Raw genomic sequence first — 25,090 nt, 5'->3', positions numbered from 1 at the left:
CTCATTTGGCGCTTGGGAGTCGAACCAGGTACGCGCAAGTGCTGAAAAGCGTCCAGTAACTTTGGAAGGGACTGGCGTCTTCGTGAAGACGCGTCCGTATTCCAGATGCTCCAGTCCAGTATTACTGCGGTAAATAGAATCTGCGTGGTCCGCAAATTCGTTAGATAGACCGTTATCTGACCTGCCCCAGACGCTTGCTGTGGCGCTGCAGAAGCCTTTGCAACCGCTATTGCCGCACGGAGATCGAAGGGTTTTGTGGTGTCTCGGCGATGGTCGCTCTCAAGGTGCTCACTGAAGCTGGGCGGTGCGTCCACCGGCCGGCGCTTGGTGCGATAACGCTCCTGATTTCGTGGCCTGAGCATCCGCTCCATACCCGAAACGCTTCCTAGAGCGTAACCATCATACCAGTGCGGTCATCGAAGATGTTTCGATCCGCAGCGCTGCAGCGATGGTGTCGCTCCGGTGCCGACGTGCCCGCAATATCTACCGTGCTCAGCAGTTTCGTGCCGGGCTGTCACCTACCCTGGCTTCATGCCGTTCATAGCCCGAAAATAGTGTCCGCATGCAGGCCTGATTCACATAGGAATGTGCTTGGCCTACTTTCGTGTTGTCTAGCATGCCTATTTACGTTGACGTATTCTGCTCTATGATTTTCTAGGCCGCCGTGGACCCGAAATCCCTGTCGCGATCGCACCGGTTCCCTTCCAGAGCGCCACGAAATAAAAATGCTCTACTCGGACTGCCTGCTCAGGCCGTTCATTTCCGCAACGTGCTCGCCGCCCGTGAACCTCCGCGCCGGATTTCTCCGACGATCCAGTCGATGCCTTCGTGAATACCCTCCCCTGTAACCGCCGAGCAGCCAGCGACATGATAACATCGGCACGGGATTTCTTCGAGTCCAAGCTCTCGCTGCAGCTCCTCACTCGTCATCGCGTCAGACAGGTCCTGCTTCGTGGCAAAGATGAGCAAGGGTGCGTCGTGGAGCTTCACGGCAGCACGATAGAACCGTCGCAGCTCACGACGGTTGGCGTCCACAAGGCGGCGATCGGCAGCGTCCACCACGTAGATGACTCCCTGAATGCCATCCTGATACATGGGCCAGAGCGGGCGCAGTTTATCTGTGCCGCCAAGGTCATGGAAGAGAATTTCCTCAGAGCCCCAACGAATGGTTTCCTCTACAGATCCCAAAGTCGGAACGGTAATGATGAACTTTTGTAGCTTGAGGCGATACAGAATGGTGGTTGCACCAGCCCCATCCAAGCCCAAGAGAAGCAGCTCTATGCGTTGGCCGGGGCGATGCGCGTTCGTCCTTCCGCCGCCGCCACCGCCACCACCACCACCACCATCACCTCTGCTTCCGCGTCGACGAGTTGAGCTGGCGTCTCGAGCGCTGGTTCCAGCTTCGGAAGGCTTTCCGAAACACGCCCCCATGCCGCGTCGCCACTACCACAACTGCGGGCTGCGCTGTGCGGTAGAGAGCAGACGTGCTGTTCGCTGGTTTTTCCTGGTTATGCGTGTCTCTCTAGGCCACCGACAGAGAGCGACTATGCCGTATAACCACTGCGGACTGCGCTGTGCGTAGATCGCCGTCCAGCACTCGGTGGCACCCCAGAACAAACCTGCGACGATCCTGCCTTGTAGGCTGCCGAATCGGCTTTTAGTCCCTGTGCTCGTTCAAGGCAGAGAACACGATTCCGAGCTATGACTCAAAGAAAACACGCGTCGAGCGAGTTTCCAGTACACGCAGCGTATAGCGAGCCGCACAGGTTCAGCTCACGGCCTTGGGCTCGCACACCGCGCAGTCCGGACGTTGCTATCGCCGGAAACGGGCCAGCAGTTTCCGCAAGTGTAGCGAGCTCTGACTGCCAGAGAAGGCTGCTAAGGGACCAGGGTCTGCACGATCTGGCAGATAATCGTGTCTGTCCACTGGTCCAAACCTGCACCAATGCGTCGCCCGTTCCTGTGAGTGACAGGTATGTTCCGGTCCACGGTGACGTGCGAGCCACAACACATATAGATTGGGGTACAGCAGGCGCCGCCGCGCATTTGCCCTGAGGCGTTTGGTAGTGTCCGTATTGTTCTAGACAACGAGTATGGGACACGAACCTTGAGACGCTTGGTAGTGTTCGTCTTGTCGCAGAAAATGAGTATGGGACACGAACCCCGAGACACCTGGTAGTGTTCGTCTTGTCGCAGAGAATGAGTATGGGACACGAACCCCGACACACCTGGTAGTGTCCGTATTGTCAAAGAACATCACTAAAAGACATATGCGCTCCCCCTTAGGTGCACGAGGCACGCCATTTTACATCGATCCTGGTGCATATGCAGGTATTGGAAGTCATCCTGAGTTAACTATGCTAGCCCGAAGCGATTCATACCATGAAGCACTTTGGCTGCTTTATGAACAATTTCACATCGTTGTTCCCTATTTGCCGTGTGGATTCGTGCTCGCATCCAATACCTTGCTGCTTGCTCAGCTCGGTGCTGTATGACGACCGACTCCCTTGGCGGTCGCCCAAGAGGCTCCCTCAAAAGACATATGGATCGCTGCTATAGCACGAAGAATGAGCTTGTGTTTCCATGGCAGAACACGGAAAGAATATAGCATCAGGCCTCGGGGAATGACTCGAAAGGCGAAACCCTATCCACCAGAAGCCCCAAATACCAAGACTCCGCGCAAACAGCAAGGATTTCAGCAAGAATCGCGCTGAGCGTGCATTCCTCAAGATCCCGATGCCTCGTAGCGCTCTTCGTCCATACCATCGCTTCCAAAAGGCAGCTTCGTGTGAAGGCATCAATTGACAGCGAGCTCCATGGATGCGTCTGTCTTCGTCGACAGAGAACGGCACAGAGCGCACTGGAGCAAATACCAGGTCGCCGGCCTTTGGTTCAGCAGCAAGACCGTAGAGTCGCAACAGTGATGGCGATGAGATCTCTTCTGGATAAAAGACAGACTGCATGCAATTCGCATGCATGAACGGCGTATGTTAAGGTGCCAGAACGGCAGAGCGCATAGCAGTAGTATGTGCGGATGCTTCGCAACTTGACGATAGCGAGTACGTGACAGATCCCACCGGGATCCGCAGCAAACACGCTGACACATTCCTACTGTGCATCCGACGATAGCAACTGGAACGAGATGTACTCGCCAGACGCTGCTACCGCCGTGCTTGTTTGTGGGCGTGCACTGGGACTTAAACGTCGTCGCCGAAGGCAACGATAAAGTTCCACAGGGCGCATCACCCTGGATGCACAAAGTGCCCAGGCTTCAAGTTCTACGGAGATCTCATTCGTTATCCAGGTGGGACGTTCATCGAGCATGCGTAGAACAAAGGTCGCGAAGAGCTCAGCGACGCGCTCCGAAGCCGTGTCATTCCACGAGACCAGTGTGCGTCCTTGAGCACAAACTCGGCTTGTGTACAGCCGAAAGAAGAGTTCCCGATCTACTGCGTGAACAAGAGACAGATTCGAAATCGTTACCGGAAGCAACGTGAATGCGTCCATATATTCTGGCAAGCGGTTGGTGCACGTATCAACCAGGTGTTGCAAGATCCGGGCTGTATGCCGAACGCTGTGATTCTCGTGGAAGCGCAGAAGATCCTCCGGACTCAAGTGAAGCCGGTGAATCAGGGTTTCATCAGCGTCGATGAGGCGGTCCAGGATGGTGTCTGCCTCCAGGGGCGAAAGAGATGCTCCATGAATGACATCAACGAGGCGAGCTGCGGCTCCTCCGTCGACTCGAAGACAGCGTGGAACCCGTTCCTCATCGAGCGATGAGGCCCTCTCGAGGAAGATCGCTTTCCATACACGCAGCTCTCGGAGGCCAGATCCTGTCTCCGAGGTGACCCTGGGCGCCAACGTCATATCTAGCGGAGGGCAATGCAAAGGTCCTGGCACAAACAACTCACGGCAGATACGTAAGCTGGCCAGCGCCCGCAAAGCGTCCACCTCAAACTGCTCTCGATTCGTTTCGCGTAGAACAGCGTCCTCAAGGGCAGTCTTATCGTCTTCCATGGCCGTGATTGCAGGCATCATCCACGGCCGCAAAATAGCTTGCTCCCGAAGGAGAATTTCATCGAGCCAAGCATGCGTTACCATATCTCTCCATTGATTCGGAACAAGCGTGGCTTCTACGAGGCGTTCCGGATGTCGCCAAGCCGTATGCGCAACGAAACAACTGAGCAGCGCCTCTCGCGTTGCCGGAACTGCATTCTGTTGAAGATCAATTTGTCCCGACTGTGTCCCAGTGTACGGCGCTCTTGCGCCGAGAGCGGACCACGTCTGTGCGGGAACGTAGCGCAGCACCTGCGGCAGTACCGCTACGATCACATGAGAGGCCTCGTAATCACGAGCGGTGGGGTAGCTGGTGCGGCGATCACAACCAGAAGCAGTCGAACTCATTCTGGTGGTGAGCAGCCCAACGAACTGCTGCCGCCAACGAACAAGAAAGTACGCCAGTTCCGCAAAGTAGACCCATCCCATTTCCTTCCAGAGCTCGTAGCGAACAGCGCTGAGAACGCTACGAGCATGGGGTCTCAACAGACCTCGCTTTGAGACGTAGTATACGAGTTGCGACAAAAGCAGCCATGCATTTCGACGAGGTATCCGAAGGCCGTGGGTTGCCCCCGAGCCATGCGGTGGATACGTTTCAAAGATTCGCTGCTGGAGGGTGGCTACCAATACCTCCGCGAGGCTAAGTTGCCATTTATACAGTTCATCCTTGAGCTTTCCCCAATTGTTCTGTGGCCCATATGTGTCTTCCATACGCTGGGTGTGCAGGCCGATGAAAGCGGCGAAGGCATCTGCAGCCTCTCTGGGGTCCGTCAGCTCCAGTATACTGCGAAGCGTTTTCGCCACTGGCAGCGAAACTTCGTCACCTTCCGTGTTCGCAGCCATGAAGGGAGGCGGTTATGAAAACTCCGTGCGACACCCTGTGGAGGAACGCATCAGCCGAGAACAGCGCTGGCCGTAGCCAAAGTGCAAACGAGAAACGCTGTCGAGTGCGAGCAGCTTGGGAGCCGGCTCTCAGCTTCGGCCTTTTTCAACACCAGTTCTCAGCGTGTCCACTCGAGTCTGCGGCAGATAAGTGCCAACGGATTAGAGATTGCACTGAGGAGTGAGCCTGCACCGCAAACCAATAACGAGCGCCACTCAAAAGAAAAATGCTGCGGCCAGCGGTGTACAGTAGTGGCAAACACGCCCTAGACACGACGTCTCCACCTGACGTGCAGACGCCTCCCAGCCTTTTCGGACCGGTCACCTACAACTGCTTCCAACTGTTTCTCATATAGTTCCACTTTGAGTGATTGTCTAACAAAGTTCTCTCTTGTCGACTCTGGAGGTCTTCTTTCTGTCACCGTACATCTCTTTACATTGGTAGCGGCGTTAAAGTCTCGGTTCCCTAATACCATACGTTTCTTGCCATCACTGGTTGCGCTCACCAGCGCAAGTAGTCCACGAACTTTCGCTCTCTTATCCATTTGCTCTCCCATCAGCGGTCCGTAGTTTGCTATTTCCTCATGGCTTCGTTGGCACGTTTCCATCTCGACTCTCTGAAGTGTAAATCCCAGCTCGTGGTGTGTATACGATGTTCGAAACTCATCTGCAGGTATCGCAGCGAAACGCCGTGCACACTCCTTGTACGTTCTTGTCGTTGGAGCTGGCATAGTCCCGTTTTTGGGTCTTCCAGCGCGTTGCTCCGTACGCTACGACGAGCCTCTGACTTTCAATCTCCTTGAGGGCGCCCACCTGATTGAAAAAGTTGGCGAACGCCCGCTGCTTCCCACAGTACAGATTCATTCGCAAACGAGCCCACCTGGGCTTTGTATAATCCTCCCACAGCGCGTCCCAATGAGCAACGCGAACTTCCATGAATTCCCGAAAAGCTGTAAAGTCCGCTCCTCGGCTCCTCACCTCGCTCAAAGCTTGCAGGTGATCCTTCATTCCTGCATTCCATGTCTCAATTTTCTTCCTTGCATTGATCATACCGGATTCTCGATCGTATCTTGCTCTCGAGAACCTCAAAAGACACATGTCTGTCTGATGTAAGGTGCCGTTAGTACCATCTGCCACACGCTTCCGTGCTGCGATGGTTATGAAATTGTGTTTCTGGGGTCGGCCGCCAGCAGCACGTTCACGTCCGGAGATTACAATCTCAATTCTTTCTGTTTCTGGAGTCTGTCAAACGACCTGGAATTCGGCCAACCTAATGGTGCTCACAAACTGCGAGGAAAACGACGCTGGGAAGTACGTTGTGGAGCTACAGAATTTGAGGAATACAGACAGAGGCTTAGTTGGGGGGAAGAACGCCAGCCTGGGTGAGCTGCTGAGTCTCGGGCTCTTGGTCCCGCGAGGCTTCGCTGTGACGGTCGCCGCGTACGAGTCCTTTATCGAATTCAATAAGCTGGACACGAAAATTCAGTCCATTCTTCAAGGTCTGAACTTAGAGTCGCCCAGCTCGCTGGAGGAAGCCTCAAAGGCAATAATGGCGTTGTTGGAGGATGCTGCATACCCACCGCCCGTAGAGCAGATGATTCGAAGTGCGTACCGCAACTTGGTGAAAACCCTTGGGGCGCAAGAGCCACTGGTTGCAGTTCGCAGCAGCGCAACTGCGGAGGACTCTGCAGAGGCAAGTTTTGCTGGCCAGCAAGAGACGTATCTGTGCGTGCACGGCATCGATGCGATCCTCCAGTATATCAAGAAATGCTACGGCTCGTTGTTCTCGCCTCGCGCCATTGCATATCGGGAGGAGAAAGGCTACCCGCACCTGGATATGCGCCTGAGTGTGGGTGTGATGCAAATGGTTCAGAGCCGTGTCTCGGGGGTTTGTTTCACCCTGGATCCGGTTACCGGCAAGCGTGATCTGATCGTTATTGAGTGCTGCTGGGGACTCGGCGAGATGGTCGTTCAGGGCAGGGTTCGACCGGATCGTTTCGTGGTCGAAAAGGCAAGCGGGCGTGTGCTCGAGCGCCACACTGCCTCAAAGCCGCTGATGATGGTGCGAGCCGCAGTCGCTGACGGCGTCCAGGGCATCGACGCAGCATCCGCTGACACGCTGACCCGTGAGGTACCCGTACCAGCGGACCTGGTGGAGGCTCCGTGTCTCACCGATGCACAGATACAGGAGCTCCTACGAACTGCACTCACCATAGAAAAGCATTACGGAATACCAATGGACATTGAATGGGCCATAGATGAGGAAAAGAACCAGCTCTATGTGCTTCAAGCGCGTCCCGAAACAGTCTGGTCAGACAGGAAAGCAGCCTCGCGTCGCGAGGTTTTGGTACGTGGCCTCGGAGCATCGCCAGGGCGCGCACACGGGAAAGTGCGAGTCCTTCTTGATGTCCAGAACATATCGGAGTTCCAACCAGGTGAAGTGCTTGTCACATCAATGACAACGCCGGACTGGGTGCCAGCGATGAGAAAGGCGGCGGCCATCGTCACCGACAGTGGCGGAATGACTGCGCATGCCGCGATTGTCTCGCGTGAACTTGGCTTACCATGTGTGGTTGGCACCGGCAAAGCAACCGAGATTCTTCGAAGCGGCCAGATCGTGACGGTGGACGGAACGCTGGGTGTCATACTGCGCGGAGTACACAAAGCCGAGGAGGACACACCGCCCAAGGCAGGGATATCCGCTGACGCAGTCGCGTCGATGGTATTGCCGATCACGGCTACTCGCGTCTACATGAACCTCGGTGAACCAGAGAAAATGCAGGATCTACGTCACCTGCCATTTGACGGCATTGGGCTCATGCGGGTCGAGTTCATCCTTGCCAGCTGGGTTGGACACCATCCCATGTACATTATCGAGAACAAGGAGGAAGAAATGCTCGTGGAGAAGCTCGCGGAAGGTATTTCCATGGTCGCACAAGCTGCCTATCCGAGGCCAGTCATTGTCCGATTTAGTGATTTCAAGACCAACGAATACCGCTCCCTGAAAGGCGGCGAACGGTACGAGATCCTTGAATCTAATCCGATGCTCGGCTGGCGGGGCGTCTCGCGCTATGTCAGCGCTGAGTACGAGGCCGGGTTTCGCCTCGAATGCCGAGCGATGAAGCAGGTTCGGGATGAGCAGGGTTTGAAAAATGTCTGGGCCATGTTACCATTTGCACGAACGACCTGGGAGGTGCAGCGTGCGCTTGACTTGATGCGCTCTGAAGGACTGCAGCGCGCTTCCGACTTCAAAGTTCTGCTCATGGCGGAGGTTCCCAGCGTTGTTCTGCTCGCGCGCGATTTTGCTCAGCTCTGTGATGGATTTAGTATCGGTAGCAACGACCTAACGCAGCTGTTGCTGGGCGCGGATCGAGATTCCCCGAAGCTTGCCACTTTGGGATACTTTGATGAGCGCGATCCGGCAGTCAAGGCCGCGATGCGCATCCTCATCGAGGAAGCCCACCGTGCCAATATCACTGTGAGTATCTGCGGGCAGGCTCCTTCAGTATATCCGGATTTAACCGAGTTTTTAGTTCGCTGTGGCATTGACAGCGTGAGTGTCAACCCTGATGCTGTGATCAGTACGCGGAAACAGATCGCAAGCGTTGAGCAGAAGATACTCCTCGAGAATGCACGCAGAGCACTGCTGGAGCAGCACAGCACGGGGCGCTAGTTCCTCCGAATATCTCACGACATAACTTGCTAACTGGCGGGGCACTGCGGTTTGAACCGTGCCAGCGATGATCGTAAACTGGGACAGTTGGGATTCACGGTTGCTCTCATGGAGCGCTCGAAGTGCGTAAAGCGTCGCCCGGGGCGCCAATTCGTCGACAGGGGCGAAGAGTCGCTCTTTTTCCGCTGGAGTATCGTGGAATAGTAGGAGACGCTCCGACAGACTGGTTCTTTTGCTGCGAGAACGGCACGCGTCCTCGATACTGGCGCACGCGACTGCTCAGTGGACGAGCAATGCATCCGCGGTTCCTCATTGCCTCAAAAACAGCACGCGACAACAGACTTGGAGGCCGTTTTTCATGCGTAGGCGGACGCTGTGTCCGGAAATCTGAACTTGATTGCGGTCGAGGACCCACTGAGTCGGTATGAAGTGTTGGAACCGCTTCTTGCAGGCGCACGATACATGAATATGCTTCTCGATGGCGCGAAGCATTCAGGGAAGTTGTTCAACGGTACAAGAGGCGGAATTTCAGCGCATAGTTGCCTTGATGGTCCGCAAGCCGCTACGCTTGGAAGATAGCAGGTTTTGCGGATAGCACGAAAGCGTAGGGTGCGTGACTTGCGCATGACCTGGTAGTTCATCGTGAAAGAGCGCTTATCGACCTCTACTCTGTCGAGGTAGCTGATCGAACAGCTGCAGAGCAGGTATTCAACTTTTGGTTAGCGAGAATAGGTTGAAGGTCGGCGCGGGGCCTCTCGGGCGCATCTGGTGCCGACTCGACTGTTTTGCTAGAGGGGCGCGCTGATTATAGCCAAACTTCCGAGGAGTCGCGCGTACGACCGATGACTAGGGAACAGGCTTGTGGTCGTCGCCTAAAAAATAAACGCCATTCAAAAGAAAAATGCTGCGGCCAGCGGTGTACAGTAGTGGCAAACACGCCCTAGACACGACGTCTCCACCTGACGTGCAGACGCCTCCCAGCCTTTTCGGACCGGTCACCTACAACTGCTTCCAACTGTTTCTCATATAGTTCCACTTTGAGTGATTGTCTAACAAAGTTCTCTCTTGTCGACTCTGGAGGTCTTCTTTCTGTCACCGTCCATCTCTTTACATTGGTAGCGGCGTTAAAGTCTCGGTTCACTAATACCATACGTTTCTTGCCATCACTGGTTGCGCTCACCAGCGCAAGTAGTCCACGAACTTTCGCTCTCTTATCCATTTGCTCTCCCATCAGCGGTCCGTAGTTTGCTATTTCCTCATGGCTTCGTTGGCACGTTTCCATCTCGACTCTCTGAAGTGTAAATCCCAGCTCGTGGTGTGTATACGATGTTCGAAACTCATCTGCAGGTATCGCAGCGAAACGCCGTGCACACTCCTTGTACGTTCTTGTCGTTGGAGCTGGCATAGTCCCGTTTTTGGGTCTTCCAGCGCGTTGCTCCGTACGCTATGACGAGCCTCTGACTTTCAATCTCCTTGAGGGCGCCCACCTGATTGAAAAAGTTGGCGAACGCCCGCTGCTTCCCACAGTATAGATTCATTCGCAAACGAGCCCACCTGGGCTTTGTATAATCCTCCCACAGCGCGTCCCAATGAGCAACGCGAACTTCCATGAAATTCCGAAAAGCTGTAAAGTCCGCTCTTCGGCTCCTCACCTCGCTCAAAGCTTGCAGGTGATCCTTCATTCCTGCATTCCATGTCTCAATTTTCTTCCTTGCATTGATCATACCGGATTCTCGATCGTATCTTGCTCTCGAGAACCTCAAAAGACATATGTCTGTCTGATGTAAGGTGCCGTTAGTACCATCTGCCACACGCTTCCGTGCTGCGATGTTGATGATAATGATGTGTCCGGGGTCCGCGCCAACGACAAGATCAGTATCCTCCACCTCCTGCGTGGCGGGATCCGACTCATTCTCATCTTCATGCTTCGTCGAGGGCGCAGCGGGGGGTGGGACTCGACGATCTTTCTTCAACCGCCGATAGTGTACACACACGGCTACTCCATTGGTTTCAATCATCCCAGCGAATACCTTTTGCTTGCTCGTTTTGAGACGTTTGAAACCGAAGATTTTCTTCCAGTACGTCTCCTGGTTTTCGCCGGTGAAGTCCTCGCGACTAATATTGAACTCCGCACTGATCTCCTTCGTGATGTCGTGAGGGATCTGGAGTCGATAGTCACAAAATGTGACTTGATGTTGCACAACGGAACCACGTCCAAGCGCTTCCCCATTAGGAAAGCCTTCCGTCTTTCCCATTCTTCATTTTTCCTCACTCAGCTTCATCTCCGCTTTGCGTTCGAGCTCTCGGTCCAGAAACACAAAATACCGCAGGAAGAGGCGATAGTATCTTTCCTTATCTTTTTCCAACTTTGATATCTTGTCTGTTGGATTCACCAGCCTCAAGACTGCACGGTGCTCTTGTATAGCCGCACGGGTTACAGAAGCCTCATTCGTGCTCCCTTTTGACGTCTTCTTGTCGACAAATTCGACGTCATCTTCATGCTGGCGATCTTTCGTGATGCCATTGATAATCGACCATATCCCCTTGCGAGAGATGCCCGGGTTGAGTGCAAACGCGGTGCGTATCATGAAACATTCGAGGTTCTCTGTCAAATGGTTCTTCAGGTTCGTGATGAACTTCATTGCCCCGTATGTGTAAATATGCGAGTCACCCCTGTACCAAGCACCCTCGAATCGGAATTCCACGAATTTTTCGTAAAGAGCATGCACTAGCACATTTTCCCTCCACGTTTCCGCTGTACCATGCATCAGGTATCGAAAAGACGTCTTGTCGAAGAACTCGTCCGGAATGTCGACCGTTTCCATGTGCGTCACGTATTTGTACATCTCCCTCGCCAAATGCATCAGTCCGGAAGACGCCTTGACAAAACTCTTGGGTTACGAGTCGACACGGTTTTCGATAGCGCCTCGCAACTTTTCCCTATAGGGATCCTTGATATGTCCAAGAAGAGAGGTTTTCACCACTATCTCGTTGTACAGTTGTCGTTCTTGCAGCCTTCGACGTAGGGCCTCACATTTTGCTTCTTTTTCTTTTGCTGTTCGTCCGGACTCGGCACTGTATTTGTTTTTCTGGCAGCCGGCGATCCTGGGCCTCCAGGATCGCCGACTTGCTTTCCTATGACTTTCCTTTTTTTATTTTTTTTGAAAAAGAACCAGCTTCGAATCCTTCTATTATATATTGCAAGAAAACACTCGACTAGACATGTTTGAGGGCTGAAACACAAATGAACTGAAAAATTGTACTTTGCTTCGACTCCAACGCGAATACAACTTTTTCCGGTAGAACAACACGTCAACGAATGGTCAGGACTACGTTTCTCTTCCACTGTGAAAAGCGCATTGTATTTCATGCCTTTCAAATATGGAGGTGCACAACTCGACAGCGTTATTTAGAACAAAGAACAGAGACTCACGATTCACGACAAACGATGTAACGATTTCATTCCCCCTCTACGCTAAACGTTGACAGGGGGAGAAGCTTTCCGCATGTTAGAATGTTTGCGCTCCAGGCGGAAGGCCCCGTGAGCCGGACGAGTCTTCTGGGTAATTGCGTCATGCTTCCCCCACCCAATGGCAGGTGCTTTAGTGATATCTGACCAACTCATCCCCGAAGCGGTTTATTCCGGCATTAAGGGTGCTCAGGCAGCGTCTGGGCGTCGCCCTGGTCGCAGCGCATTCGGTGGTACGCCTACGCTGTTCTGTCCCTGTGCAGCATCCGCTCCAGCGGTACAAGCGCTGCGGCGGGTGCTCACTGCAGGCTCGGCGCACGAACGAACGCACAAATCGACCAGTCTAGCGGAAAGGGAGTCTAAGTAATGGAACCTGGAGGCAGGGTGCACCATGACGGGCGCTTTCCCGAAAGCCGATATCCATCCCGCAATCCGTGATCCACGGTCGATGGATAGGTTTTCTCAGACCAGAAAAAGAACAAGACACGACGCACATCTCGCCGTTGAAGGGAAACGCGATCCTGATCATGAACGTGTCGCTCTAACGGACAAGACGTGTTAGGGTTGAAGTGGCAGCAAGGTCTAGTCTTTCAATGCATTCGTGTTCCAATAGCCTCGTATAGTATTCAAGTGGTTTTTCGCGGTTAACAGCAGATGCGTTCCAAGTGCGTTCGTTCTCAAAAAAATAGAATGCAATGGTATGGACGTGAAAGTCGAGGATACCGGAGGACCATCATTGCCGAGTTCGACAAACAAAATGAAAAAATCCTCTTCCCGCTGACCACCAATCGAAGAGGAGCAACAGATGAGGACAACGAAGACGATGACGATGAGAGATAGCCAGGAAAAGGTGTTTGCTCGACGGTACGTTTACGAAACTCTGGTGGCACAGAGAGCACGAGTTCGATGCGTCTTCGCAAAGCGAGGTTCCACCATCGGCAATAAATGCAACGAGTTCGTTGACCGAGACCTCAACGTCGCCATCATTATCAGATAATGTGCAGAGCGAAAGACTTTACCCGAGGAACTGACGCGATCTGACTTGCGGGGCAGTCTCTCAGGGTCTCCGTATACAACAAGAAGCTGGAGCCGACAGCAGGGCGCGGTCCAGCATGGCAGGGAGGCGTCTGCGGGTAGATATTCATGTATACGACATGGTCGTGGGACGTTTTTGTTCCACTGACAGGTGCGTTCGAGTTACATAGAACTGAACAGATCCACGGACAAAGACGTATGCACTAATATTTCGGCTTCTTTAAACGACGCTGGTCTCTCCTTTCTCTCCAGCGCTGTTCATAGCAGTCGCACGATATTGGCGGTGGTGGTGTTCAGGCCCCGATTCCATAGCTGCCGACTCTTGTCTAGGCATTCCATGCACTGCCAAAAGTTGCCATCTTCGCTTCGCTTGCCATGTGCACCTTCTTTCCACTCTGTTGCGGTGCGCCCGTCGCAGCGTTGCCGCTTGGCTGTGGTCTGGCGGTCACGTGCCACCAGCATACTTCGTCATCTGACGGCTAGTCGCTGACACGTGAACGCTCGCGTCGACGCTCCGTAACTGTGTGTGGCGGGTCCAGAAGCCTCACCTCAGTGCCCTGCTCCGTTCTCGCACCAGCTGCCGTAACCTACGCTCACGGGCTTCTGCTGGGCGATCGCCTCGGCGAGAGCGCTCCCCTCAACACACGCCTGCGCATGCTGCTCCCTTCTCTAGACGACTCGTCGAAGGCGATGCTCTCCAGACAGGAACAGGTATCGCAACGAACCTCCCAGTCCGGCGTGCACGTCGTGAACTCTCGATCTGTCTTCGCTCACTTCGCGCAAAGCAGTGACGCACGCTCTACTCAAAGTCATCGCAGCGATGAGTAAAGCCCGGGTCGAGGACCCCTTTCCATGCGCAGAAAAGAGACGGGCGCCTCTGAGCGCATGTTCCGGGAACTGCACCATACTGCCAATGAGTGCCGCTCCGTCGATAGCCCCACATAGAGGTGGCATTGCTTCCCGAGCGAAACTGCTTGTTTGCAGTGATAAGCTGCGTGACGTTTCAGCGAGAGTCTGTGAACGAGTCGTCACGGCCTCAACCCAGGTTTTTTTCGTCGTCCATCCAACGACATGAAGTGCTGCACCCGAGTGTCGCCTTGAAACAGAGGCATCGAACCTTGGCGCATGCGAGTGATTCGTGCACGCCACACTAAGGAATATGAGAAGCGCAGAGGCTTGTACGCATGTCGTGGAAGAAGATGCCTTTTATGTGATGAATCCTTGCTCGCGGGTGCCGCGCATCATTCAAATGACGGTGACGTGACGAATGCCAGCGGCAGAGGGTCTACAAAGCCACTCCGGTTGCGCGTCCGTGATTCCTGCAGCTGCTTCCCATTCCATGAGCCCGCACTGTTGCACTTTGCTTCTACAGACTGGAGATCTAAAACCATTGCGGAAAAATCTCAAGGCAGGAACTGCGCGAGCAGCTGAGTTCTCCACTTTAATCTGACATAAGGATAGGATGCCATGGGTACCTACAACTGAGAGTCCTCGCGAACAGGCTGCGGGGATCGCCACAGGCGCGAACTCATAACGTACAATTTAATATATTAATATACCAAAAAGTACTAGATCTTTGTGGGCTATCACGGTGGGACGTTCCGCTTTCGTGCTAGGGACGCAGGGTCCGCCTACAGCAACAGGCGAGATGACGACATGGCGAGAGGCGCGCTACGGCGTGTGCAACGTGGCAGCCTACACGCTCTCGCCGGTGTTTTGAAGACGCATCATCAGTGGAACGCGGCAGTCGCCGACGGTGCTGAGTGCTGACGCGCGCCCCGTTGAATACTCGTTGTTGAGGTTCACTGATACAAGAACCTGAATACAAGCTTCGCTCGCTACTTCACGACCTTTGCCTCAGAATCATTATCTGCTACTTTTAAAAGATGCCCGAAAAGCAAACGCCAACCGATAAGGATATTGTGGGAAAACGTACTGGTCTAACTTGCCTATCTTATCGTGAACTCCCACCCGTTGAGGGTGAGTTTCCTGAGGGTGCTGGGCGAGTGGCGCTCTGTTGTGTCAAGATCACGACCAAAGGTGACCCACGCGCCTTTATCAAGTATCCGTACACGTTAGATGATGGCTGCATATGTTGTTGTGAGTGCTGCGCTGCTTAAGAAATTTGGGCGGGGAGAGCACTTATACAACTATAGAAAAATCAAGTGCGTTCGGGGCTCTAGTGCGTTTCCACTTCAGAGCTTCTTTCTTCGAACACCGGCGCTACTGCTGCCGACGAGCCGGACGGTTTCCTCTGGAACGCGAAGCTTGAGCGGACTCCTCGAGGACTGCAGTGTCGTGGACTGGAAGTGATGATGTGCTCGTATAGGAGTGGTATCCAACGCAGCGAAGTTCTTCGTTCAGCGGCGTCGCTCTAGCCTCATGCTATGCGGTGCGATTGTGACACTGCTTGACTGTGCCCCGCGCCAAGCGCTGAAGATTGCGTTCCCGCTCTGCACAGTTGGGGGCAGGACACCTGCACGAACTTGTTTCGCCCTCACCGAAGGTCGTTTGCGTACTGGAAATGGAAAGTAAAGGATAGATAGTGTCTGTATACTGCAAAAACCCCTGAAACAAAACGCCTTTCAAAAGCAAAACGTTGTCGCCAGCGGTGTACAGTAGTGGCGAGAAGCCCGCCCTAGACAAGAAATCCCCAGCTGACGTGCAGACGCCTCCCAGCCTTTTGGACCGGTCACCTACAACTGCTTCCAACTGTTTCTCATATAGTTCCACTTTGAGTGATTGTCTAACAAAGTTCTCTCTTGTCGACTCTGGAGGTCTTCTATCTGTCACCGTACATCTCTTTACATTCGTAGCGGCGTTAAAGTCTCGGTTCACTAATACCATACGTTTCTTGTCATCTTTGGTTGCGCTCACCAGCGCAAGTAGTCCACGAACTTTCGCTCTCTTATCCATTTGCTCTCCCATCAGCGGTCCGTAGTTTGCTATTTCCTCATGGCTTCGTTGGCACGTTTCCATCTCGACTCTCTGAAGTGTAAATCCCAGCTCGTGGTGTGTATACGATGTTCGAAACTCATCTGCAGGTATCGCAGCGAAACGCCGTGCACACTCCTTGTACGTTCTTGTCGTTGGAGCTGGCATAGTCCCGTTTTTGGGTCTTCCAGCGCGTTGCTCCGTACGCTACGACGAGCCTCTGACTTTCAATCTCCTTGAGGGCGCCCACCTGATTGAAAAAGTTGGCGAACGCCCGCTGCTTCCCACAGTACAGATTCATTCGCAAACGAGCCCACCTGGGCTTTGTATAATCCTCCCACAGCGCGTCCCAATGAGCAACGCGAACTTCCATGAATTCCCGAAAATCTGTAAAGTCCGCTCCTCGGCTCCTCACCTCGCTCAAAGCTTGCAGGTGATCCTTCATTCCTGCATTCCATGTCTCAATTTTCTTCCTTGCATTGATCATACCGGATTCTCGATCGTATCTTGCTCTCGAGAACCTCAAAAGACACATGTCTGTCTGATGTAAGGTGCCGTTAGTACCATCTGCCACACGCTTGGGTACTGCGACGGTAACGATATTTGAGTTTCCGGGTCCGCGCCAACGACAACCTTTACCTGCGCACCACGCTTTGCATCTCAACGTTCTGTTTGACTGCGAGCGCTCTGCCCTGCTCGCCTTTCAGGCGTCTCACACTCAAGTCTTCATCTATTTCAAATGTCGTACTGTAGTTCGCTGCAGACTACTTCAAAGGTTTAAATTCTCCACTCGTGTGGACTAGACGCTCCCAGTTCTGTTAGAGAGATGCCTCTGTCAAGTCTCGTGCCTTCGAAGCGACGGCTGTTTGTAGTCGCTGCTTTTGCCACTGCGGTACCGCAGATCGTCTTCTTTGCTGGTGTAGCACCATATTTTTGTGCGGACAAGGCGCCGCGCGGCTGGTCTGTGCTTGCCGTAGGGATCTTTTTGGCTGTTTGCGCGTGGACATGCTTCCTCGTGGCCGCCTTTACTGACCCGGGCTGGGTCCCTTACAGCGCTGAACACGAAAAAGAGCTGCTGTACCGGGAGGCCTCCACGGGTCTTCCAATGAACATTCGAGTTCGTGACAGGAAGACAGGAGAGGAGTTCTCCCTGAAGTACTGTGAAAACTGCCGGGTGTTCCGGCCACCACGAACCAAGCATTGCTATGTATGCGAGCGCTGCTGTGTTCGCCTGGACCACCACTGCGTCTGGCTTGGCCAGTGCGTGGGGGCGCGCAACCACCCCTACTTTCTGGGGTATCTCATCTCAATCCTGCTACTGCTCGTGTATGGCGTTGTTGTTTGTTTCCTTGAGATTGGCTTCGAAAGTGAACAGCTCGGCAGCGGCACCAGCGGTTTCAGGGCAGCGTTGGTGCATCGCCCTTTTCCGGCTATTTTGGCGCTTCTTGTTGGTGTCTACTGCCTATTCGTTGGAGGTTTTATAGCTGCACTGTATCTGGTGCAGTTATTCTTCGCATGCACGGGCCGCACAACAGCCGAGGCTTGTGGGCGCGCGCCGATCAAGCGGGGGTCGCGAATAGGCATCGCTGGCCTTGCGGAGGTTCTCTGTATCGCTCCACAAGATTCGAAGAAAATCTGTGACAGGAATGGGCGTAATGGAGCTAAATTCGTCTGGCAATATGAATTTCTCGGACTGGAATATCACGAGCAAATGATATCCAGCCTGAAGGAAGACAAGAGCATTGTCTCAAACGCGGTCTACGATGAGCGATGGTCCGAATTTGAGAAGCTGCGCCATATCCCGGTTATAGTATCGCAGTCGCCGGACCGGGGAACCGCTTCGGATACATCCGTATCGCAGAAATCACTAGCAGAGTGGCTGGATCGATATGAATTGATGCTGCTGCGTCGCTGGATCATGGAAGGCATGCCTGAGCGATGTCCTCAAGATACACCGGAAGGAGGCGAGCTGGAGGCGGCCTCCGAACGCAAGCATCTCGAGCTTGTTCGTGCTTTCATTCGCGGCGAGCGCGCCTCCGCCACCATGAGCGATCTGGAAGATATCCGACGAATGCTGGTGTTATGGCGTGAGCAAATTTGCCAGAAGAGAAATCTACCGGGCACTGTGCAGTCAGGCGCCGAGCTGGCGACCATAACTGCAGCGACGGGCGCACGTGGGGACCCTGAAGCGTTGCCAGAAATTGCGGCGACAAGTTTGCATCAATCGCGCGTAGTCTGCTCAAGCTTTCACGGTCGCGTGGAGATCACGAACACATGCGGTGCCTGAGCCGCCGGATAACGGCTCCCAGCTGCTATCGAGGGCCAGAACACAAGCGCCCCGATACTTACCGCTGCACTGGGCGTGCCCATCGTAAGATTGACAGGCTTTACCTGCCAAGAATCTGGTGGCGTTCGGATCCAGCTCGGGTGCTGGTGCGCTCATGCGCGCACGGTGGTGCATTATGTGGTTGTTCGTCATACTTAAAGTTATGAGATGCTTTCGCGGTACCATCTCCTCGTTTTGCGCGCAATCGTTGACGTGGAGCGCTCGTATGCGAATACGTTGTCCGGGTGAATGTGCCTGCTGCCAGCGTCATGAACGTGATTATCAATACGAGCCTTTTTGAGCGTGATGTTCGCGCTAATCGATATGCTCGGCGCCCCGTCCATGGATATTTAGAAACGCTCGCTAGTGAGCGAAGTTCCTGCCTGCTTGTTGATGCAGGACCGAAGTTGTGGTGCTAGGTCTGCCCGGATACTGTCGAGTGCCCAAACAGCGTCTAAGAATAATTTCTCTATGTTGCTGTTTGCCTAACAGAGATTTTCTCCTGATCGGTGATTCCTAATTGCGCGCTTGAGGTCAGCGATCGGGAAACCGTCCATCGCTCCAACAGCCTTCGAATTCTGTTACCCATTCTTCAGCTCGGTGATTCTAGTCGTTCCCCACACAACATCATGCGCGGTGCCTGGCGTGAGCGCCAAGAATGTTGCCTGTACCGCCTGTACCGACGCACTACCGATTGTGAGAATGGCTTTGCGATACCACTGGGCGCGTCGACTCGAGATATGCTCCACCCGATGCAAGGTCGTGTTTGGCAAGCGGTTGGCGCTCGGCCAGTGTGCATATTTTGGCTTGCGTTCGCGATACGAGGATTTGGAGAGCAGTGGCTGCTGGGATACATCCTAAAGCCCGAGTCTGACTTTCGCAAACTTGTGTAGAGTATGTTTTCGATTCGAGGCGCTGGCCTCTGCCCGGTACCCTCCAGTGGGTAGGTCAACATAACTCTGGTCCCATGTGCGCATCCGATTCACGGCTCCGAAATCCTTCCTGTTATGGGACGAAGAAACATCTCTCCTCGAGGCCCGCGTGGATCCGGTACGTGCGTATGACGCACATGAGCTTAATGGTCGACGGGATGATGCGCGTAGCCCGGTAGATGTTCGTATCTGTTGCTGGATCCTTTTCGAGGAAGGGTACGACCTCAGCAGTCTCCCATACACCTGGGATGTACGCTTCTTCAAACATGCGATGGATGATCTCCAGAAGGCGTTTGGCTAAGATTGTCTCACATTCATAAGGTATCGATGGTGTCCCTGGTGTCTCATATTGCGGGAGCGCCACTTTGACCCGGTCCGCGGGAGGAATGCTCCAATGCAGCGCACTTGGTGGATATGCCTTCTTTGCAGAGCCTCACAGAGCTGAGGCCAGGTAATCAGGACGCGCACGTTGAGTCACGGGTCCAGATGGAGTAGTTTGGCAGCGTTTCGGCGCCACAAGGTTGGGTCTCGAACTTGTCCCGTTACGTCTTCGTACAGGTCTGTGAAGCGATCTGTCCAGGCATCGTTCACTGGAGCACTCCCTGTCCTCATCTCTCCCTTGTGGTAGATTGGTGCGATCTCCAAACATTGTTTGGGTGGGCCAAGTCTCGTTCGGATCTAGCGCCAAAGTTCATCTTCGGTGGCGCACTCGTACGTAGCCTTGGCTAGAGGAGCGTTTCTGGGTTTTTATCGGCTCGTATGTGTTCTCTGCATAGGTTCGTCGTTCTTTTGGGAGCTTCCGCACGCTGCGCCTTTAGCACCGATAGGGCTGCGGCTGCTCTGTTGTCGTCGTCGTTGGCTTGTATGGCGGTGCGAATGACGACCTTGTCGAGTTAGTGGCCTTCAAGTATCCGTGCTCTGGTACGTCGGTTCGGGAACTGCGGGTTGCTATTATTGCGTTCTGGTGCAAGCAGTCCCAGTTCTCTGGCAATCATCTGATTCCTATGGACGAACTCGCATCTCAAATAGTCTAAGGGTTTGCGCGCACGGGTATTCGCGTCTGTGGCGCCACAAGCGGGTGGCCGAGCATGTTGGCTGTTTTCCTGAGTTCTCGTTAGGGTTCTCATTCGGGGGATGAGTTGAGATGCGTTTGCGGGGGGGCCAGAGCTGTAAGCCCTTTTGTCAGTCGTTTCTTTTGTTGGTCCGTTTGTTCTTGCATGTCTTCCTCTTTGAGCCCTGTTCTGGGTCGCTTTCTCCGGTTGATCTTCTGCTACGCGGGGAATGAGGCTTCTGTGTCTCCTCCTTCATATCCCGCTGCATCTCTTTCGCTGATGTACAGTCCGCTATTGGTATCACTTTTTCGTTATTGTGCTGGTTACTGGATTTCTCCTTTCGGGAAGCGGCTCGTGACTTTTTGGTTAGTTTCAGGCCTTATCCATCAAGGATGCACCCGCTGGTGACCTCTGTTGTGCAGTCTGTGCTACCACCATTGCTGTCTCAAAGCTTTTGTCCCTCGGGCGCGAGTGCCATGTGCAGTGAATAGGCTACTGGTCTGAGGCGTCCCAAAGACTGTCAACGGCGATATGCTGGAGTGCTGGGTCGCATCCCTCACTTAGGATGTGATCTATAGATGAGCGAAGCAAACGTTGGCCGCTTAGGCGGTGCCACGTCAAGAGTGACCGTCTGCACGGATACACCGATAGGAATGCGCATCCCAGTCGTTGTAGGTGTTGCCCAAGTTGGTTCGCCGACATGTCACAGTCCCCCATAATGGTCATCGGTTCACTACCCCGTGAGCTACATCTCAAGCGCTGGATATTGGAGGCCAACTGTTTCAGCGCCTGCCGGCGCATCTCTGCAGCATGTGGAATATGAATAGAGCCTACAAGCGAAGTTATGATTTCACCTGCGATTGTAACACGCACTAAGAGCATCCATGGTGACGGGTTACCGAGCGCTTCGCAAGTGAGGCGTCGATCCACAGTGAGCGCCACTCCACCTGTGCATAAATAAATAAGTTAACTTGTCCGTAGGGCCTGCGTATGTAGGTTCAAACGTTGTTGTAGCCTGGGATGTGCAGACTATTATAGGCATTTGTGTTCTCTGAGCGTAGTGTCTCCCGCAACGCCAGGCTATGGGCGTCTCAGCGCTCCCGGAAGTGCCTTGCATCGTCCAGTCTCGCGGCTGTCCCGCAAATGTTCCACGATGCGAAACCTATCGAGTGGTAGCTCGTCATTGATTAGGAATAGCGTTGCGGTGCTCCAGAGTTGTGCCGTCGATTTAGACGCACCCGCCACGGAGTGTGTGAGCGCACATGCCACCAGTGCCTTCTACACTCCAGTCGTTCATTGAGTGCTTGCCGCAGTGGTAGCGCAGTGTTAGGAGTCGAGCTGGCGGGGTCGATTCGAAAGCGGCCGTTACGCTGCGTGGCGCGTGATGCAACCCTCGACCACTCGGGATATAGTCTACTAACGACCCTTTCAACGGCTTCGGATCCGCTCCCCAAACATGTAGGCGGGTAAGTCGCTTATTCCACCTTCGACCGCGAACAACCTGCCTGCCGTCTTCCAAAACCTCCGCCGAGACTTCCCCAAAGTTGAAGAAAAAACTAAAGTAGGAGGTAAACCTGAGCTCGAGTTCGAGGTTAGATCCAGGGTTCGCGCCAGTGCCTGCAGAGTTGATTCAAGACAGACAGGTGTCTGCTCAAATATCTCACCATCATATGGTGCTACTGGTTCCACCCCTACGTTCGTATTTGTCAAAGACCCGGTCGTGGGGCTCCTTCTCACGTTACCCGAAACCTTCCGCTTTGTTTGGCACATTTAATGTGTATCCCGAAAAACGGAATTCTTATGTGGGATCTGTGTGGAAGGTTTAGGACAGTTGTTTTAGGACAAATCGTTTCAGTCTGTTTCTCATTGTGTCTTTTTTATGTTTGCGGCTCTCCCTGGCCTCCTGAATGCAGCTTAACTGTCACACGTAGTCTGCCGCATACAGACACTAGCTATCCTTCACTTTCCATTTCCAGTACGCAAACGACCTTCGGTGAGGGCGGAACAAGTTCGTGCAGGTGTCCTGCCCCCAACTGTGCAGAGCGGGAACGCAATCTTCAGCGCTTGGGGCAGGGCACAGTCAAGCAGTGTCACAATCGCACCGCATAGCATGAGGCTAGAGCGACGCGGCTGAACGAAGAACTTCGCTGCGTTGGATACCACTCCTACACGAGCACATCATCACTTCCAGTCCACGACACTGCAGTCCTCGAGGAGTCCGCTCAAGCTTCGCGTTCCAGAGGAAAACGTCCGGCTCGTCGGCAGCAGTAGCGCCGGTGTTCGAAGAAAGAAGCTCTGAAGTGGAAACGCACTAGAGCCCCGAACGCACTTGATTTTTCTATAGTTGTATAAGTGCTCTCCCCGCCTAAATTTCTTAAGCAGCGCACCAATCACAACAACATACCCACCCATTATCCACCGTGTATGGGTACTTGGTAAACGCACGCGAGTCTCCCTTGGTGGTGATCTTGATGCAACAGAGCACCAGCCGCGCAGCACCTTCAGGGTACTCGCCTTCGACAGGTGGTAGCTTACGATAGGACAGGCAAGCTAGACCGTAGCGTTTTCCCACAATATCCTTATCGTCACGAGTAGGGGTTGTAGACATGTTTTGGAGGTATGAAGTTATGACTCGTAAGCCGCTCAGTATGTATCGTATCGAAGCTTGTATTCAGGTTCGTGTATCAGTGGACGTGGTCAACGAGCATTCAACGAAGCGCGCGTCAGTGTTCTGCAACGCCGGCGGCTGCGGCGCTCCAGTAGTGATCCGACTTCAAAAAACCTGCGGTTGGGAACAGGGCCACGTTGCAAAAATCATCTAGCGATCTCGTTATCTCGGCTGCTGAAAGCGGACATTTCTCCCGAACATGGCAGCGGAAAGTCTCGACGTCCCTGATTGCAAACAGAGATATGGAATTTATATGGATATTAATGAATTTATATGTATGTAACTGGACAGCGTCGCCTAGTTTTCTTGGTCGACAGACCGAATACGTTGACATGGAATCAAAACTGGAGCGCTTGAGGTCAGCGATCGGGAAACCGTCCATCGCTCCAACAGCCTTCGAATTCTGTTACCCATTCTTCAGCTCGGTGATTCTAGTCGGTCCCCACACACCATCATGCGCGGTGCCTTGCGTGAGCGCCAAGAATGTCGCCTGTACCGCCTGTGCCGACGCAGTACCGATTGAGAGAATGGCTTTGCGATACCACTGGGCGCATCGACTCGAGATATGCTCCACCCGATCCAGGTCGGCGAGAATCTGTGTTGGCGCCCGGCCCTCTGCGGGAAGATGATCAAAAGTCGGAACAATGCCCCTGTAGAGATGAACGACAGCGTCCATGGGTTCAAGCGATTTGGCGTAGGCTGATCGAAGTCGCTGCACGAGAGTCGGCAGCCAGCGCGTTGCCTGACGGTAGAAAAAGGAAGCCATTCGCTCGGGAATCCAGGGAAGGAGACGCTCCTAAAGGTCATTCAAGCGTGTTTTCCAGCTTATTGGTGACTCAGATAAGGAGTGAACACTGTTCTCAACCGAGGCAGTCGCCATAACACTACGAGCTGCGGCTCCAGTACCTACGTGCGAAGGCGCAGCGTCTGGAGTGAACGCTTCACCAAGCGCAGAACCGGAACTAGAGCATACGCTCGCTGCTGTTTGCCAGCCGTCGTTCGTCACTGCAGGTGCCTGCGTGTTCCAGTTGAGTCGCGTGCCTGTGGCGTTCGTGCTGACGGGCGTCTCGGTATCCTGCTCTGACCGCGCGGCTGCCGAAGGCGATCCCTCGGGCTCGGAATCCTCGCAGGATACACGCCGAGCTTCCACCGCGGACTCCTCTGTCATTTTCCGCAGACAGTTCCGTTACACCACCTAGAAAAGAACGAAATACGAAACTACGTTGAACAGACGGCAGCCGCGCACACCCGTTCGTTTTTCTTTCCAGTAGCAGCACGTTTCCATGGACCATGGATCCCAGATTGCGGGGTAGATGGATATTGTCTTTCGGGAAAGCGTCTATCGTGATGCATCCTGCCTTATCGTTGCATTCCTCGTGATTCCTCTCTGATATGCTGGTCGTTGCGTACGTTGTATCGTGCGCCATACCTACTTTGTACACCCCGCACAAGCGTTTAAACTACTGGAGCGGATGCGGCAAGGCATGCACGGTCACTCGATAGAGTATACGAAACGACCAGTATATCCGAGAAGAAGCATGGGCTTTGAGACTCGGAAGGAGATGGAATGATGGACGTCTTCCCGCGCACGGCCACACCAAACGCCGCTCGAAAGTCGAACGACGCCAACGGTGTACAGTAGTGGCGGGAAAACCGCGCCCTAGACAAAACGTCCCCAACTGACGTGGAGACGCCTCGCCGCCTTTTTGGACCGGTCACCTACTACTGATTCCAATTCTTTCTCATATAAATCGACTTTGAGTGATTGTCCAATAAAGTTCTCTCTTGTCCACTCTGGAGGTCTTTTCTCTAGCACCGCCAATCTCCTTATATTGATTGCGGCATTAAACTCTCGGTTCACGAAATCCATCCGTTTCTTGCCATCACTGGTTGTACTTACTAATGCGAGTAGTCCACGAACTTTCGCCCTCCTTTCCATTTGCTCTTCCGTCAGCGGTCCGTACTTTGCTATTTCCTCAGGGCTCTTCTGGTACTTTTCCATCTTCACCCTCTGAAGTGTACAACCCAGCTCATGGTGAGTATAGGACGTTCGGAACTCGTCT

The 25,090-nt window shown here is 53.7% G+C and overlaps 4 protein-coding genes and 3 non-coding genes across 7 annotated transcripts, besides 4 other annotated features; 4 read left to right on the top strand and 3 right to left on the bottom strand.

Annotated features, from left to right (window-relative positions):
* Positions 1-756: 756 nt before the first annotated feature.
* CYME_CMF015C (small GTP-binding protein of Sar1/Arf family) lies at positions 757-1,431 on the bottom strand (the record flags this gene model as incomplete). The annotated part of the gene is made up of 1 exon (XM_005535637.1): positions 757-1,431. One exon carries the CDS (start codon positions 1,429-1,431, stop codon positions 757-759), a length of 675 nt encoding a protein of 224 aa, XP_005535694.1.
* A 1,677-nt stretch (positions 1,432-3,108) lies between these two features.
* On the bottom strand, positions 3,109-4,899 carry CYME_CMF014C (hypothetical protein; the record flags this gene model as incomplete). Its single annotated transcript, XM_005535636.1, has 1 exon — positions 3,109-4,899. One exon carries the CDS (start codon positions 4,897-4,899, stop codon positions 3,109-3,111), a length of 1,791 nt encoding a protein of 596 aa, XP_005535693.1.
* Positions 4,900-5,315: 416 nt separating this feature from the next.
* Positions 5,316-6,126: a sequence feature (repetitive element).
* An 85-nt stretch (positions 6,127-6,211) lies between these two features.
* On the top strand, positions 6,212-8,611 carry CYME_CMF012C (phosphoenolpyruvate synthase; the record flags this gene model as incomplete). Its single annotated transcript, XM_005535635.1, has 1 exon — positions 6,212-8,611. The coding sequence occupies one exon, from the start codon at positions 6,212-6,214 to the stop codon at positions 8,609-8,611; it is 2,400 nt and encodes a 799-aa protein (XP_005535692.1).
* On the bottom strand, positions 6,429-9,553 carry CYME_CMF011T. Its single transcript, XR_002461256.1, has one exon. It is a non-coding gene; the product is annotated as a hypothetical transcript (transcript).
* Positions 9,488-12,072: a sequence feature (repetitive element).
* Positions 12,073-14,768: 2,696 nt separating this feature from the next.
* CYME_CMF009T lies at positions 14,769-15,672 on the top strand. Its single transcript, XR_002461255.1, has one exon. It is a non-coding gene; the product is annotated as a hypothetical transcript (transcript).
* Positions 15,673-15,677: 5 nt separating this feature from the next.
* Positions 15,678-16,681: a sequence feature (repetitive element).
* A 194-nt stretch (positions 16,682-16,875) lies between these two features.
* Positions 16,876-18,336, top strand: CYME_CMF007C (hypothetical protein, conserved; the record flags this gene model as incomplete). Its single annotated transcript, XM_005535634.1, has 1 exon — positions 16,876-18,336. One exon carries the CDS (start codon positions 16,876-16,878, stop codon positions 18,334-18,336), a length of 1,461 nt encoding a protein of 486 aa, XP_005535691.1.
* Positions 18,337-19,732: 1,396 nt separating this feature from the next.
* On the top strand, positions 19,733-21,938 carry CYME_CMF006T. Its single transcript, XR_002461254.1, has one exon. It is a non-coding gene; the product is annotated as a hypothetical transcript (transcript).
* A 2,682-nt stretch (positions 21,939-24,620) lies between these two features.
* Positions 24,621-25,090: part of a sequence feature (repetitive element) that runs on past the window's edge.

This window comes from Cyanidioschyzon merolae, chromosome 6 (genome assembly GCF_000091205.1).
Source record: "Cyanidioschyzon merolae strain 10D DNA, chromosome 6, complete genome".
Taxonomy (NCBI): Eukaryota; Rhodophyta; class Bangiophyceae; order Cyanidiales; family Cyanidiaceae; genus Cyanidioschyzon; species Cyanidioschyzon merolae.
Note: the sequence above shows the minus strand (reverse complement) of the source record. Positions and strands in the feature narration are given on the sequence as shown.